The 17,147-nt window shown below is 39.0% G+C and overlaps 1 protein-coding gene across 2 annotated transcripts in view; it reads left to right on the top strand.

The window, feature by feature from the left end:
- ADGRV1 (adhesion G protein-coupled receptor V1) overlaps positions 1 to 17,147 on the top strand; it is a 296,376-nt gene that overhangs the window by 273,757 nt on the left and 5,472 nt on the right. For both annotated transcript variants that reach the window (XM_069777566.1, XM_069777567.1), the window contains 2 exons: positions 11,681 to 11,872; positions 13,526 to 13,703. In XM_069777566.1, coding sequence (XP_069633667.1) covers positions 11,681 to 11,872; positions 13,526 to 13,703 — 370 coding nt within the window. The remainder of the gene's footprint in view (positions 1 to 11,680; positions 11,873 to 13,525; positions 13,704 to 17,147) is intronic.

The raw sequence follows: 17,147 nt of genomic DNA on the forward strand, positions 1-17,147 counted from the left end.
TTTGTGACACTCATATGTGAGATGAAATCATAATCTCTAATTCCTTTTCTGTTGCTTTCAGCAAAGTTTGGAAAGATTGCTACTACCGGTACTTTTTTCATTTTCCTGCTAGATTCCTTTCAAATTAAGAAATTCAGTTTAGCCTCCATTCATTCCATTTCTGCAGTAAAGGTAATATATAACTAAAGTATGACACAAAGTAAATGCATTTTGTTGCCTTAATTCACATTGGTAAGTATGATCTTCATTGTATGTTTATACTTTCTAATGGAGGGAAAAAGTCATATTATCATCTTTGCCACAAATCTTACATCTAGTAATGTAATTTTACATCTAATTTTACATCTAGCAGATCATTACACGTGAAGCTTAACCTAAAGCTGTGAGTGCAGTTACAAATAACTGAATCTATATGCTTTGAGTAGTTCTATATGTGAATTCAGAGGTAGGTCCATGTGGAGCAGAGTTATCTAACGACTAAGATGGAAGTTAATCTGTATCTTAAAATTTGCCTTACTTGCTGACTCTGTTCAGAGAACAATTGTGCCTGTGCCTAGTTATCTATATTAAACTACATTTGTAGGTATATAGTTCTACATATATAGTTATAGATAGTTATGGGTAAACATGAATATATATTTCTGTTACCCAGAAAAATATTTATTATATCTTATACAACTCAGAAACTACCTTAAGAAAACCCTCATGGGCTGTTTGTAGCTTTGAAAGACTCCTAAGGAAAAGCATAGAGTGACAGTGAGGCAGGAGGTAGGTATGCGGAGACGAAAAGCTACGGTTTTCCAGTGAGAGCACTTGGAGAAACTGGCTTGGCCAGTTTTAGGACTGTCATTATATTACATTAAACTGCAGTTTTCCGAGTGAGCCTGCAGCAATAACCACTGTCCGGGTGGTGGTGGTGAAGACACGGTGCCTGACGTAGGAGCAGAGAAAGCAGAAGCATGTTCAGGTTGTTACCATTCCCACCATCCTCGCTGGAGTTAATGGTGAACATCACCCTACTGACTTCTATATTAATTAAATTATATGAATTATTACAAATATTCATTAGGTGAAACGGCACTACCACACCAGGCTATGAGATGTCCAGTACTTGCCTATATGGCCAGATTTTATAGGCTTAACATAAAATTCCTTCAAAATCTACCTGCCTGGCAAGGTTTCCCTGTCTCACTTCAGAATTTCCTACTTGTTCCCTCAGGAGATTTCTTTTACCTCTCATCGGGCTTTTCATTACTTGCTTATTAGCCCATCTTTTCTGCTAACTTCTGCAAGGAGCCAAAACGCTGTTACAAACACCTGAACGTGAGCAGTCTGGAGGTGGAAGCCTAATTAGGTCAGCGTTCCCGATCTGGTCTGACCTGTAAGTACCTCCAGGTTGGTGGAGCTCACGTCCACAGGCTGTCCTTGCTCTGCAGGCAGAGCCGGTGCTGCCTGCGATTGTGCAGGCAGGGAGGGACAAGGCTGGAGGTCTTTCTCCCAGCGCTGACTGGAGGAGGGATAATGGCAGAACTGGTAGCTGCTCTGCTGCAACTGGGAATGGGAAAGTGCAAAGGAAGAAAAGTCAAAAAGCACTAGAGTAAAAAAAAAAAAAAAAAAGTGAAGGGCTTCTTCCAGTCATGCACTCTCTTCTTGACCCACCATGCAGCTCTGGAGTTGGCAGCTGTCTGTGTTTGCTTTACATTGGACTCCACTGTGCAGCCAAGACAGCTCTGTCGAACACTTTGGGTGGTTTTGCAATGAGAAAACACGATACTGCAGAGCCAGCAGTTACTGCCGTCCGAGGGTGCTGGAAAAGAATAGACAGTGATCTGCAGCCCTCACACAAAGAGGGAGACCTCAAAAGGACATATGTTCCTTGCTAAGTAATAGGAAAAAACTAAGCTAAAATAAAACCCAAAACATCTGAGAAGCTTATTGCTTTGAAAAATATGTGAAAGTCCATCCTTCAACAGCTCCTATGATTTTTTCCCTCTTAAGAAATGCTCCATAGATAGCAGGAGTGGGTCACAGAGCAGGTCATATCCAAATTCTTCTGTTTAGTGCTGCAAACATATCTTGGGTCACTTACGGCATTAATCCATTAAAGAGAATTTCCAAGAGGGAAAGTAACTTCTTGTTTTCCAAGAACCAACAGTTTGATATGTGTTTCATGACTTACACTATCTGGTGCCGACAATGGGTAGAGCTGAATTCCTGCAAAGTTCATTAAATATACCAAGGCATGGAAATCAAATGTTCCAATTGCTTAGTTTTGAAATACATGTGTGTATATATATATATATCTCCTTTGGTATTACATTGGTCTTCATTGACATACAGTTTAGGCTTTTATAAGCACAATCATAGTGAAATAACTAAATACTACAAGGCCATTACTATCCCAAGCATTGTTCTTGTCTCAGAAGTACAGAGTGGTCCCTGGTTAGAGTAGCCAATGGAATTGTCTCAATGTTCTTTTCATTTCCTTTCTATTTTCCCTTTTTTTTTTTTTTTGTTCACAGCTTAGTAGTGGTATTTCTGTCTCAGTCTATTTAGAAAGCCCTGATATAAATTTTCGTGCCAATGTTTTTTCCATTAAAAACCAAAAAGTTGTAACCCACAAATGCAAATTCTAGGAAGCTTTAGAACTACCATTGCTAAAAAAAACCCTGAAAACAAAAGTTTCTAATACAAGGCTGGCATCATATCCATATTTAATTTGAGTTTGTTTTTAATTTTACTTTGAGTAACACTCTCTATGAAAAGAGATCTCATTAACTCTTGAGGTACTTTTTATTAATCTTGAGCTTTCTCTCTTTGCACAGACTGGAGGCAAGGATGAGGGGAGGAAAATAAGCTCATTATCTCAAGTCAGGAAGTGAATGATTTCAATGACAGAGCCAAATATATTATTATACTTCCACCTACTCTTGTTCACCTACTTGTCAGATATGGAAGGACGTCTAGTCCTTGTCCTCATTTTTGCCCACGTTTCCCCTTTTTTGAGGAGCATCCCTACCCAAAACAGTGTTAACTTCCTGCTTTATAAATAAGACTTGCCTTCTGCTGTCTCTGAAGCTGTGGAAAGGCAGTAAATATCTACAGTAATTTTCATTAAAAGCAAGGGTAGTAGGGAGTGTAAACTGCTGACAGGTTCCTATGAATATTATTTAATAGCAAAGCCTGCTAAACAAGACCTCTACTTCTGAGACAATCAGAGCTCCATGGCAAAAAAAAAGCTCCTTCTTGTAGTAATTTACACATCTGTTATTCTGGACATAAAAAGTCATTGTAAGGTACTTGCTGGTGTCAGTTTTAACTAAGGGGAGGTTGAAGGTGGTGATACTTCATTTGGTTCCTTACAGCACTCTAACTGGCTGCAGCATCCCCCAAAGGTTTTCCCAATAGTCAGAGAATGCTGAAGTATACAAACACCTTATTCCCACCAGTCTTGGCCTAAAACACCCAAGCAGCAGGTATGGAAAAGAATTATATTGGTAATCCACAACCCTTGGTTTCCCTCCAAGCCAGAGTTTTTTGAAGGTTTCTTGCATGTATGGCTTCTGAAGTTTCACCAGTCAGTTACAGTTTTACTCTTTTATGGCACCACAGCAAAATGCTGCTAAATAGATGGTCTATACAATTTCTCAGTCAGATATCACAGAGTAACAAGAGATAAAGAGATAACAGTAGGCATGAGAGAGATTATGACACTGAAAAAATCAAAGGGAAAAAATGTTGTTATAGCAATAACTCCTAGCCTTTACTTAAGTCTTCATTTTGAGATTTGCTGTAATAGCAAGTAAAAGTTCAGCAATAACCACAAAATTAGCTTCTCTCTTTTGACTATTCCTGTCTGTCAATGCTGACCTTCAATTCCCTGTTTCTTTTAATTCCGTGTATTTGTCCTTAATATACATAAGTAGAAATTACTGCTTTAACAAAAAATAGTAATAAAAAGAATACTTTAATGTGCTGCAGGAATAGCTTTGACTTTCTTTGACTTTTTATATGGGCAAGATTGGCCTGTATTCAGAGATGCTAGTTTGTATGGTCCCTGAATGTAGTTTCTTCAGCTGCTAGCTTCCCCCTTGAGTATTGCTTTCCTATGCTAGCTTTCAGCTTGCTTTCAGATATAACTAGAGAATTAACTGCTCTAACACTGTTAGTCAGGGAATTTCTTGACCTAGGGGCAGAGGTGACAAAGGCTTTTCCATCTGCCATTTCTTGTCTGTTTGAGAAAGAAATGAAAACAGTAGTAGGCTTAGATCGTAAGGAGTGAGCTGAAATGTAGGGTTATGAACGTTTACCTTGGAAAGCAAGTATGACAGTAAATGTTTGCAAAATTTTGTAAAGTATCCGTGCAAATTCATGACCTCTGATATTTCTAGGGCTTTACAGTCAATGCAGTTGAAAAATATGTGAGGAACAATATAGCTTTTGGTCTTTCATTTTTTTCTTTTTTTGGTGTAAGGTTCATCAGTGGACAAATAGTCTGCTTTTCACTGGTATGTGAACTGGCCGCTTTCTGCTACCAGAGTGGTCCTCCACAAAGGACAAAGCACAAGAAGAACCTAATGCAAAAAGGACCTCAAGGGATGCTGTCCCCGATTTCTGTTGCCTGTGCAGGAAAGAAAAATAAAAAAGGCAGAGGGGAAAAAAGCCATAGGCCAAGAAATGGGGCAGAGATGGAGAACAATGGGATGCTAGTCTGCTTTGTCTGCTCTTGGCTATTCTCAGCCTCCTGCAACCACATGTGGTTGGTGTGATTTACTGAATCTCACAGAGCTCTGTAACAAGGGACTCCAGCCAGAAATGTGGAGATGAATTGCAAGCTTCTTCTGCATGCTGACTCTCCCATGTTTGCCTTCCATGGATCAGACCTGTCCCACTGTTTGTACCTGTGGTCTTTGCCTCAGTGTTTGTTTCTTCCTCAACTAAGCTGAAACACAAAATAGGGCTTTCTTGATATTTCTAGGATAGCTACAGTGGAAGGAAGTAACAGAATCTTATTCTAGCCCAATCTGCACACCTGGCAAGTTTGGCAAGGCATCTGTATTTTCAGTGCATCTTCAGGCTGAACACCTCTCTTTTAAAATTTGAATCTGTCCTTTTAAAACAAACAACGATTAAAAAAAACCCAAATCTTCTCTACCACTTGCAGGGCTGAAATCGGAGGTACAAATGGCTGTTGTGTGGGAGTAGCTGCAAGTGTGCTGAGAGCTATGCAAAATATTTATAGTGAATCCTGAGTATCCAAGCAAATCTGCTTTTTAAAGATTTGCCAAAATTTTTGAACCTTTCAAGTAAGTCTGAGCCAAGTTTAGACTAAACCTGAGCTGAACGCAGTTTGCCAGAAAGGGATTTATGGCTTTGGCTTTGAGTAGAAACTGCAACATTCAGCATGGTCTTGGCATAGCTGTCTCTGCATAAAGAGAAACTTGGCAGTTTAGACTAAGTTTCAGGTGTTACGTTAATATTAGGAAAATATATTCATAATGCTGAAAGCCCAGTATTTTCATCATTATTACAGAGTATACCCATAGCCTGTTTATCTGTGGAATTATAACTTTACAAAAAGAGAAAGCACTCGAAATAACTCTTAGTGCAAACCTGTAAATACATTCTTATTTTAATGATAAATGTGCGAATGATTACTTTTCTTCATTCCATTTTTTATGGTGGCTTCTGTGCATGTATGTGTATGTGTACGTGGTGGCAGTTGGTTGGTTCAAGAAGTAGTCTTATGATGTTGCCTACCAAGATGGTATGATTTTTGCAGTCTTCAGTTACATTTATTGTTGTCTTTTGCTTTTGGTGTGAATTTTTAGAAATTCAGCTGTAACTGACACAAATCTTTTCCTACAGAGCAAAATGGAAAGTAAATACCTCAGGAAGCAAAGTGCGAATAAGCGGTAAATGTTCCCAATAGAAACTGTGATAAGAGAAATTATATGATGGGTAAGAATTATAATAGCTTCATCAAAACTATTGCTTAATGGCAAATAAACACTCAAACCCTTGATGATATACAGTGAGTCCAAAGTTGACTTAGTAAGTGTAATCAGCAGTTGGCAGGGTTGCACTTCTAAGGACATGGCTTTTACAACAGTCACTCTGAATGCTAAGAAAAAGAGTTAGATTTAAACAGAAGGATCTGATTTACATTTCAAAGGTTAATATTTCTGGAGAGCTATGAGTGGGAGATGTTATATGATGGCTTAGGATGTAGTATCATGTGACTAAGATGATACTTCTGTCATGATGATACCAATAAAAGATCTTCAAGCTGTTCTCAAAGAATAACGTGGTTGAAGAAGATACAGAAAAATAAAATGTACATTGAAGTCTGCTTTTGGTATCTAGACATGCACAAAAATGCTGTGCCTGCAATTTATCGTAATAGTCTCTGAAAACAAGGAAACTTGCAGAAGGAAATAGAGAATTATGTATGTTTTATGTGTGTCACTTGGTTAGCATTATTAATGCTATTATGCCTATGAATATTCATTTCCATGGCTAATTTTCTTCCACAGATGATTAGGAAAGACAACAATTTCAAATACATATCATGCATTGTACAATGGCCCTGATTATAATTTCCTGAATATGATTCCTTTTGACATTGTGAGTCATTTTTTGCTACGTAGATACTAGCTTCTTGAACATGGCAAAACATGCAAATTATCTGGATTAATCAGACCAGTAATTTTCCGAAAAGCAGTAGGCACTTGTTATGTAAATCAGTGTTAATCCACAGCAGGCTTTGACTGGCCAGTGATGGGAAACTACGTGAGAAAAGAGAAGTCCGCAACATAAGAACTTCCAGTAAATTAGTGGAATCCCCAGGGATATTCACAAGAAGTCAGCTAAGGCGTTAAGGTGCACAGGCATTAGTCCAGCACCTGTGGCCATCGACAACCGCCCAGGAAGGACAGCCTGGCCGTTAAACCGAGAAGCAAAGGATTTTCTAGGACTGGTTGCCAAGAGTAAATTAGCGTAGTCCAGACAGAGAATAAGATTAAATCTCACCCTGATAAGATTAAAAAAACTAAAGTGAAACTAACCAAAGCATAAACCAGCATGCGGAAATTCCTCTACAGTGACTACAGACAGCTAGTCTCAAAAGCTGATCTGAGTAAAGACAACTCTTCTGTTGGCAGAGACACCTCTTTGTGTGATTTCTTGGGTTTTTCACCACCTGGCACCAAAAACTTTAAAAATAATAGTGATGTTGTAGCCACAGTGATCTAAGGATCAGAATCAGAGGTCTTTTTGTCGTCTAACACAAGATACCATCTTTCTTCACAAGCCTTGATTTCACTTAAAAGAGTCTCTTTTGAAAAAACAACTTTTAGTGTTAGTCACATGATTAGTGATATAGTCACATGATGATAGTTATCAAATAAAATTTTCCAAATTAAAATAGGAACTCAAAGAGTGCCTCTGTAGAGTGCACTGAATTTTTGTTAGTGCTGATACATACCCTGAAACAGGTCGAGGAACTGCTCAAACGGGGTGTTCAAATGACTTTTCTTTACCAAAAGTCCAGCAAAGATACTTTAGTTTTATAAATAGAAATACCATTCGTCAAAACAGATGACATTATTGGAATCCACTTCTCCTTGGAAAAACAGTTTCTGCAATTTCAGGGCAAGGTATCTCAGGCATGGATGAAAATACTTGTGTGAGAAGTATGATGCATATTAGAGTTTGTGTTGGGTTTTGTTTGTTTGTTTGTTTGTTTGTTTTTCTTGAATCTGATGCCTTGGTGTGTTTGTGTTTATTAGAGCAATAAAAGTCCTTTATCTTACAAGACCAATTTAAAATTATGTGATATAGTAGGCATCTTGGTTTTCTTTCAGTGTGTAAAAAGCAGATGATGAAGAGGTTTGTTGATGGCCTACAGTCTGTTGTACCCTTTCTCATTACTATTAGCAGAGTGATCTCAATTTCCAAATTTAGACATACTCTAGTGTCAGCACAGTGATTTGGAACATGCAAAATTAGAGGATAAAGAGACAGATTGACTACGAATGTCAAATGTGCAATGAAGGCTTTCTGTGGATCAGTCCTTCAGGTTTGAATGTGATCTTATGAAGCGTAAAATGTATTCTGCCCTTTTACTGACAGTGGTGGAAGTCTGTGCTTAATTTACTAGCTTCCTGCAGCTGTCACTCCACAGAATAAATAAATCAAGCTGTTGTATATGAGAAACCCCCTCACACCCATGCATGCACAAAACCCTCCCACAAATTATAAAATGTACCAGGAAAAACCTCCCTTCTTCTCCTATAGAGAACTTTCCACAGTCTCACTGGGCAACTTGTTCCAGTGCTTAATTACCCTCACATTGAATATGTTTTCCTTATGTCCAGTTGGAACCTTCTTTGTTTCAACTTAGGACCACATTTTTACCACATTTTTAACAGAGATGTCATTGCCTGTGTTACTAATAATCATACCCAGACCTATCTTCTTTCGATCCCTTTGGAGTGTGTGGGTTTCTTCACTGAATGTCCTGCAGGTCTGGTAGACCTGTCAACAGAACTTGACTATTCTGTGCATTTCATATTTGGTCCAACTGGCAAGGACAACGTCTGTGTGTCTCTGAAAAAGTAAAGTGATGCCAACTTGGCCAAAGTTGTTTATATGATAAATGCAGTGAAACATATATTACAATGCCAACAGCTTTATTTTCATAGTAGTTTAAGACTATTTTTACAGTATTAGAAGTTGAAGTGAAAAAGAATATAATAAGTGTCAAAAGTGCAATGAAGGACAATTAAATTCTCAAACCAGTGCTTTTGAAAAAAAACCACTGAGACTGTGAAAGCTGTGGTTGCACTGACGCAACCAGGTGTCTGCATCCTGCCCATGCTCTTTCAGAGCGAACACCTTGGTAGCTGCTGGTGCTAAAATAAGCGCGGATGAATACGACTTGATCCATGTCATCTTCATGTGTATGATTGTTGGAACCCAGTGTCGTTTGGGCAGGACCATTTGCCTTGTTTTGATTTCCCAAGATTCAGTTTCAGTGGTTTCTAACAGAGACACAGGGTAGTGAGAATAAGACCACAAACCCCTTTTGATACTTCAAATAAAACCACGGTGATGCCACATAGGAACTCACCTCTACAGCGTGTATCTTCTTGAGACTTTAGATTTGGATAGGAATATGGGTCCAAGAAGGTTCCATCTGTTTTCCAGAAAAGCAAGAAATGTTCTACCCAGCAGCACAGTTCCTGTGTAATCATATAACCTACTTAGGAGTGTTGGGTTTTGTTAGGTATAAGCTTCTGTTTGTAAGGCATTGCCATAATATTTTGCAAGAGCAGGAGAAGTAAAAAAAAATCACAATTTTTATTTCTGTTAGCTAACTCAGCCTGTGACTCCTCCTGTCCTCAGACAGTCAGATAACCTCCCTGAGTCCATGTGCTCATTATGGAAGGACCCAGAGGAGATGTCTCATCACCCGTCTGCATCACTATGTGGGAGTTCTCTCAATTGCACGTACTGAAGTTCCTTCTCAGCCTCTAGAAAAGGGGGTCTGCAGCACAAGGGTCTGCGTCTCTGGATGACAGTGAGGGGCAGAAGTGGTGGCAGCAGGGAGGAGTGGCAGCAAGGATGCTTTGGGTGTCAAAACGCCTTTCTGTGGTTCTGGTAGAACAATAGTTCCTCAGAAATAGCACTGTCCGAAACACACAGGGAGTTACATCAGGACACCAGGCCGAGTTAAGGAGATAATTGTGGCACTTTATTCTGTTTATTTGTTTTAGAAGAGTGAGCGTCCACACTTGGGGCTGCGCAGCAGAGGGACATAGCATGGGCCTGGCATACCAATGCCTTATGTCCCGGCGATTCTGAAAGACACGGCTGTGCAGCATTTTCAGCTAATGGGTTTTCTTCAAAAGTACAAAACCACTTGAAATGTGTGTGCAGCTTTTGTGGCTAAGTCCTCAGAGACTGAAATGCCAGAGGCTGCTCTGAATTCAGTGTCATCACTGTTATCTGTTCTTCTTCGTTTTTTTATCCTTTTCATATCCATTAAACAACTTAAATTAAAAGAAATCCATTTGCTGGTCCCATTATGCTTGACCTACATCAGAGTCCTTGGATTTGTTTATAGAATGAAAGGACATTTTTGTTCCTTTCTAGTGTCTCTGAAGTGCAACATGTGTTTGCACAAGTTTTTTGGAATGTATTTACTTACAGGTATCAGAAAGAGATTTCCTCTCAGTAAACTGCTCTGAGTCCTCTGACAAAAACCTATAATCTGGAAAAGTGGGAAAATGTTTCCTCAAAATAGTTGTTTTTAACACTTTTATTTGCTGTTTTGCTGTTAAAAAAATGCAAACACTGAGCTGTATGGCTTTATAGCAGCTGTATGAGGGTATTTTCAGTGTTTGACCAGCTAGCACTGAAATCGCATTGAATCCCATTAACTTCTGTTATGTGTCACTTTGGACCAGACTGTTTTGCCATATAGTTTTGACATTAGAATTTATGAATTTGTGGATCATGAAGTGCTGCTGCCTGTTTTATAGGGATGGAAATGAACATATATCTTGGGTATTTGCAGTCTCCATGTATTTTCAAACTTCCTTCCATTAGGTATTTCTGAACATAATTAGATGAAACTCTTCACTATTTATAATCCCAGTTATTACTTTCATGCCAATGGTAACCTTTCCAATAAATTGTTCTGTTTAGTACAATTGGTTTCAGGGGTCTAGAAGACAATGTGAAATACAAAAACCAATGCAAATGTAATTGTATTGCAGCAATCAGGAATAATCCAGAAGTCTTCTGTCTATGCTCTTTTGGTTAACCCGTTCTTTAGTAATCATTGAACTGGCTGATTTATCAATTGAAATGGATTGTTTTCCCTCAGTATTAGTGCAACTTAAGAATTAGAGAAAGTCAGATTTCATATTCAGAAGTTCAATCACTGGATTTCTTTGCAAACAAAAGACATGGTTATAATACTTTTCTTGGCTAAGTCTAAAGGTCAAAATTAGCAAGTTTTAAAGAAGAATTGCAGAGGCATACAGCAGAGCCTTTGTAGTAATCACAAATGAAAGACAGTACTGAATTAGTGGATAACACAGAGAATCTAATTTGTAGTTACAACTCAGTATCTGTGACGGCAGCAGCGCAGTTTGCATGAGATTGAAACTGGGGCAAGAATGCAAAGAGCCAGCAGGTCAGTAAGGAAATAAAGAATTGCGGCTAGGGGCCAGCAGCCAAATCCTATTGTAAGGGTGGCCCTTAACCACATTTTCACTATTATGACAACTGTGAAACTTGATTTGGTTTTGTTGTTGTTGGGATCTTGGCTTTGCTTTGCAGTTGTGTGGGTTCAACCAAATAATCATTTTCAATTACTCTTTTGGGTTGGGTTTTTTGGGGGTTTGTTTTTTTTTTTGTATGTGTGTATGTTTAGCTGGAGGCCTCAAGGTATGATATGAACTTGCTTTTAACTTTCAGATCTCTGATGGGCAGTGACGCCATCCCTTATTTTCCATAGAAACTGTCTGCAGCCCTTTGAGGCATGGACTGCTGTTGTAAGGGAACGCATCTGCTACAGCATATAGGACCTTGCCATGACTACGTTCAAGCTCTGATCTAAGCTCCCTGCATTTCACCCACTGATGTTCTTTTTCTCTCTCTGTTTCAGGGTCTTTATGTCTTTGTGGTATATTTTATCCTGCACAACCAACTTTGCTGTCCTGTGAAAGCAAGTTATACTGTAGACATGAATGGGCATACGACTCCAGGATCGGCTTTTTTCACACATGGCAGTGGCCTGCCAGCTGCAGGTGGAGAGATCAGCAAGTCTACTCAGAACCTCATCACTGCTATGGAAGAGGTAACAGTGCTCTATAGTCATCACCTTGTGTATTGGAAATGTACCTGGAGATTTAAGTGGCAGTACTGAAGTGTAATACACAGGAATGAGATGCTAATTATTATAGGTTGGCTTTGGGGAAGGGAGGATTTTTTTTTTTTTTTTTTTACCCATAAAATTTTTATCTTTAGCCATGGTGATGTTCTTGGAACTCACAATTCCCTGGTAACATCCCATCTAGAGAATTTCCCCTTTTCTACTTGAGTCTTCAGTTTGTTATAGAAGCTGGTTAAAGCATTGCCAAAAGTAGGTCATGAGAAATCAAAATATCAAGTTAATTCTTTCAGCTTTCTATAGGTCTTAGATAAGTTTTAAGTCTTTAATTTTCCAAAGTCATGCTGTGCAAAATTTCTGGAAATTTTAATAGACTAGAATAAAATTAAAATAAAATTAAAATAAAATTAGAATGGAATGGAATGGAATGGAATAGAATAGAATAGAATAGAATGAATTGAATTGAATTTTTGAGGGAGATGATTTTCAGTCTCTTTTTTGCTGGAACTGCAATGCTGCTAGTATCACTTTTAACTACCTGTAGTAAACCAAGACGACTTTTGCTGCTATGTACATGTGCATGTTGATAGAGCTAGTTGAAAATTTTTCAGCTAAACAGTTTTTCCAGGAAAAATTTAATGGAATTGAAATTTTTCAACGGAACACCAGTTCTAGTAATAATTTTTGTGGAAAGCAAGCTGCTCGCCTGGCAGCTGTTTTGCTCATTTCTTTGCCTGCTTGACTGTAGGTTTGTCTGGATTTTGAAGCTCCTCAGGTGCCTCCTGGTAGACCAGTGAATTTATTCAACTTCTCAGTGTCTCACTCAAGGTGGTCCCTGACTCCCCAGTGCAGTGGACAGCACAGCTTTTCAGCTCTACATGGCAAGCTTTTATGTTCCTGAGCTCTCAAACAGTGGATGAGCAATAAACGAAGAAAAAATATTTCAGTTGTACTAAAATATATTTTTTTAGAGTTCAGTATTTTGGCTTTTCATCCCATTTAAGGAGATAGATTTTGAAAACCACCTCTTTTCTCATGAACAGAAGTTCTGAATTTTAGTGCAGCTTCAGCTTAAACTGAAGCGGAAGATGAACTATAGCAAAGTTGATATCAAAACTGTAGGTCTGTATACCACCATCAGAACCTTCAAAACTGGCAAATTACTTTAAAATATTGTATTGGTAAACATGGGAAGCAGTGGGTAGCCACCTGTAGATCATAAAATGGAAAGTAATGATGATCAGTGGAGAACGTAGAAGCAGGGTCCAGCAGAGGAAAAGGCAGTGGTAAGACAGGATTGAGCTAGAACCTGTTGGTGCTTTAATTTAAAGATCTCCATACCAGGGGCCAATGTTCAGAAATACCAATTTTTTTCAACTTTTTGAGATAGCTTGAACAGGCATAATAAAGAAAAGGTTAAATGACTTGTAATCAAGTTACATATATATATATATATATTTCTTTAAAAAAAAAAAAAAAAGGCTAGCTGGTTCACTACAGAAGTGACAGAATAGCTGGTTCCAAAATCTTGGTCTTGAGTTTAGCTCTAGTCATAGTTTCCTGTTTCTATACTATAGTTTTGATGATTACTGCATTTCTATGTCTTTTTAAACTTTGCAGGTGCCTGCAGACTGGGAGAGGGCATCCTTGCAGCCTGCTAGTCAAGCTAGCGCTGCCTTCAAGCAGAGTCCACAAAATGGCAATGTTTTCCACCCTTCTGGAGGATTTAGTACTAGCTCGTTGGTTGCTGATGAGGAATCACAGGAGTTCGACGACCTAATATTTGCTTTAAAGACTGGTGAGTGACTCTTCTCCTTGTTCCTCAGAGGTTGTTATGTTGTTCTTCACTTTAACAGTGTCACCATTCCAAGAGATCCAGTTAATGAGATCCATTAATATGATGGCCAGTGAAAATCTGAAGAAAAATTGTTTTGCCTTGGACTGGTATTCCAAGAAAAATATTGTGTAGACTATCTAAAATAACAGAGCAGGAGTCTGCAAAAATATTTTTTGAGTCATGATGTTAAGCAGACTTACAGAAAGTAGCAGCAGATTGGAGGCTCTGACATTTTTTCACAAAGTGCTTAAATGGCTAACTTGCTGCCTCTAGACATGAGCTGTCTTGTCTTCTTTTCCTTTCTTTTTCAAATTGATATATAGAGTAAATAAAATGCCTGTCTTTATTTTATACATATATATATCTGTGAGAAACAGCATAACTTCATAAATATTGATTCTCCCAATAAGTGTAAGACAAAACATTTGCATAAAACACATTCAGACCTGAAAAACGGTGTACACTGGAAAGATAAACTAAATAGACTTCTGCCCAAACACAAGAGCCAGCTATGATGGGTTCACCATGCTGCTGGAGGACAGAAGCAGGAGAGGTCGCTCTAGGTGACCACACTCAAACTACACCTGCAAAATGAAACAGCTGTAATCAGATTCCTCTCAACAGCCTTAGAGTTCAAATCTTCAAAATCCCAGGCTTTGCCCTCAGTTATGTATTGCTTTTCTGCCTTCTCACCCACTCCACCAATGAAACTTCAGGTTATTCAAATCATGATATAAATAGATAGCCAGACGTGGCCACCGGCGTAAGAAATGAAGTGAAACCTCATTCAAAGATAGGTCAACATGGGAATGTCTGATAAGACAACCACAAGTCAAAGGAGCTCCACCTGATAAGACCTGGCAGATGCTAACCCAAGCCCACCTCCTCTAGGCATCAGGGGGAATACAAATGGACAAGCTTGGTAGTAGGAGGTCACCTGCACAGTCTTTGGGGATACCATCAAGCCTCACAAGAGACAACAGCGAGGTACTGGTGACATTAGCTGGTTAAGTGCTTTGGCACTGATAATTTCATGGGTTTGCTTCCTTCAGTGACACCAAGGAAAACAGTCAAACTGGTTAGAAGACTGGGAATGCTGCTAATGAATGGGTAGTTTTGTTCAGTATATTCATAATACTTTATCTCCTAAGCCAATTTCCATTGCAAAAAACTCCTCTAATTATGAAGGTAATTGGATGATTAATAACTGGCCTAGTGCTAAGAAAAACAAAATTTGTATTGTACCTATTAATTTTGCAGTCTACTTCTACTTTGTTATGCAGTTAAAGATTTTGGGCAAGACTTTCAAATCTAGATGCATAAGCTTACAGTTACAAATCTTTTTTTAAAGTACCTAAAGAGGTAGGTTTTACTTTTTTACCCCTTCCTGAATATTTTGAAGGAAACCAGATAATTCATAGATAGTTCATAAGATATGAATCCATTCACATCTAACACTCCCACCATGGCACAGTGTTTACTGCTTAAGCAGCTCAATTGACATCAGTTGGCCTATTTTCTGCATTAAACTCCATGCACTGTGGAAGACCGAATCTTAAATCATGAAGAGTAATCTAGGCAACAGCAGTAGTTAAAACTCATGGTTAATATATTTCACCACAACTTTAGCATTTAATGATTTTTTAATAAATCTTCAAGCTGCATCCTTAGTTAATTTGCTTTCAGTGCTTCTAAAGGAAGTAGGTCTACAATCAGCTTTTGATTATTTTGGTTAAATTTTATTATTGTCTTCTTTATTAATAATTTATTATCATTTGTTCCTATGAGGCTTTCATATTAATGTGATTTGCAGCAGAGACCTCAGGCCACAGTTGGAGAGAAATATTTTTGTTTGCATTACTGATTCAAGTAATACCTGACCATTTTACCCCAGTGCTTATTCATGTGCCCAAACTGTGTCCACAGCAACATTACAGAGGCAAAAAAAAGGTGGTTTCTAAGCCAAACCAGTTGTCCCACTTGTTTCCAGTCCCACACACAACATTTGAACAAGCCAAACTGAAGAGGTGGTATTGAGGTTAGAGTAGCTTTAACCACCAAAGTAAATGTTTATCAGCTATTGCCTTAGATACAAGCTGTAGCTTCAATGCGTACTTCTAACCAAAAAAAGTGAGCTTTTCTGTAACTAAAAATCGTATCTGTTTTACTACTTTCATCCAGATCTGCTCTTCGGTCCAGTTCAGTCCATGGCCAAGGAGTCAAGGTGCTCCCAATAGCATGAGGGAGGGAAGTGCGTGGAAGCAATAAAAAGGGAGATGAGGTCGTGGAAAGTGGGATTTCTTCTCTGTTTGGCAGTGTAGGCTTATGCTGCTAAAGTATTCACTGAGCTGTGTTCTGACAGGAATTTCATGATACGGTTAAGTCAGCAGGCACTGAAAGGAGCCCGTCTCCTGGTCCCCCCTGGCAGCACATTTCTTCTTTGTCTCTTGCATCGTTGTTCGTACTCGCATGAAACCGCAATAACTCAGGTTACAGCCTTCTCCTCTCCCTCTCCCTTGCCACTCCACATCAGCCTGGTGCCCTTTGAGTACCAGTCCCAGCTCCAAGGACGCAGTGGTCATCAGCAAATGGAAGACCAGAACTTCTCTAAATAGGCTAAAATGTATGGGCAGATGAGATGCCTTTTTGTTGCCTTGCTCCGGTCTGGCATTTGCTGTAAGTAGTGCTTCTCGAACCTTTTTAGACCAGGCTTTGTTTCAGTAGGCTGAGAATTCCTCAAGCAGACAAGACCCTGGGAAAGCAGGGAAGAAGCATCTGCTTTGCACCAGATTAGCCATTTTTATCACTCCTAAACTGGGAAGTGTGGCTTTTGGGTGTAGAGGAAGAATAGAAGTGCTTGCTCTGCTATTGCCTGAGCTTCACCTCTGACAAGCAGAAACAGAAACCTTCATTATCTGTCGCTCCCTAAAACTGTCAATCTATAACCGAACTCAGCCTTATCTGTGCTAAAATACTAGCTCCCACTCTGAAGGGTGGCTGAGGATCAGCACTGATTAGCAGAGGAATATGCAAAAATGTCTTTATGCCTCTTTGCACTTCATCTGTCCTTTCTGTTTATGTAGTTTGGAGCTGTCTGAAAGTTACTTTAATTTATGCCCACTGTCTGTAGCCACAAGGTTTAATCTGGCAGCCAGGATCAGTGAGAATGAGAGCATAATCACAGCAAAGCTAAAATCTCATTCCTGTCCTCCCACCCCACCCTTGCACTGCAGCTGGCCACTCTCAGCAGTACAAATGAAGGGTGACTGATGTAGGTTAAAAAAATCAAACAAACCCCCACTGCACAACTTTATTCTTTAACTTGCAACGGTTTAGTAATTTGCAGTTTGCAGTGCAGCTCCACAAATAGATGCATTGGCACACTTGGCCTTATTGCTAAAGAAA

Source organism: Haliaeetus albicilla, chromosome Z (assembly GCF_947461875.1).
Source record: "Haliaeetus albicilla chromosome Z, bHalAlb1.1, whole genome shotgun sequence".
NCBI classification, from domain to species: domain Eukaryota; kingdom Metazoa; phylum Chordata; class Aves; order Accipitriformes; family Accipitridae; genus Haliaeetus; species Haliaeetus albicilla.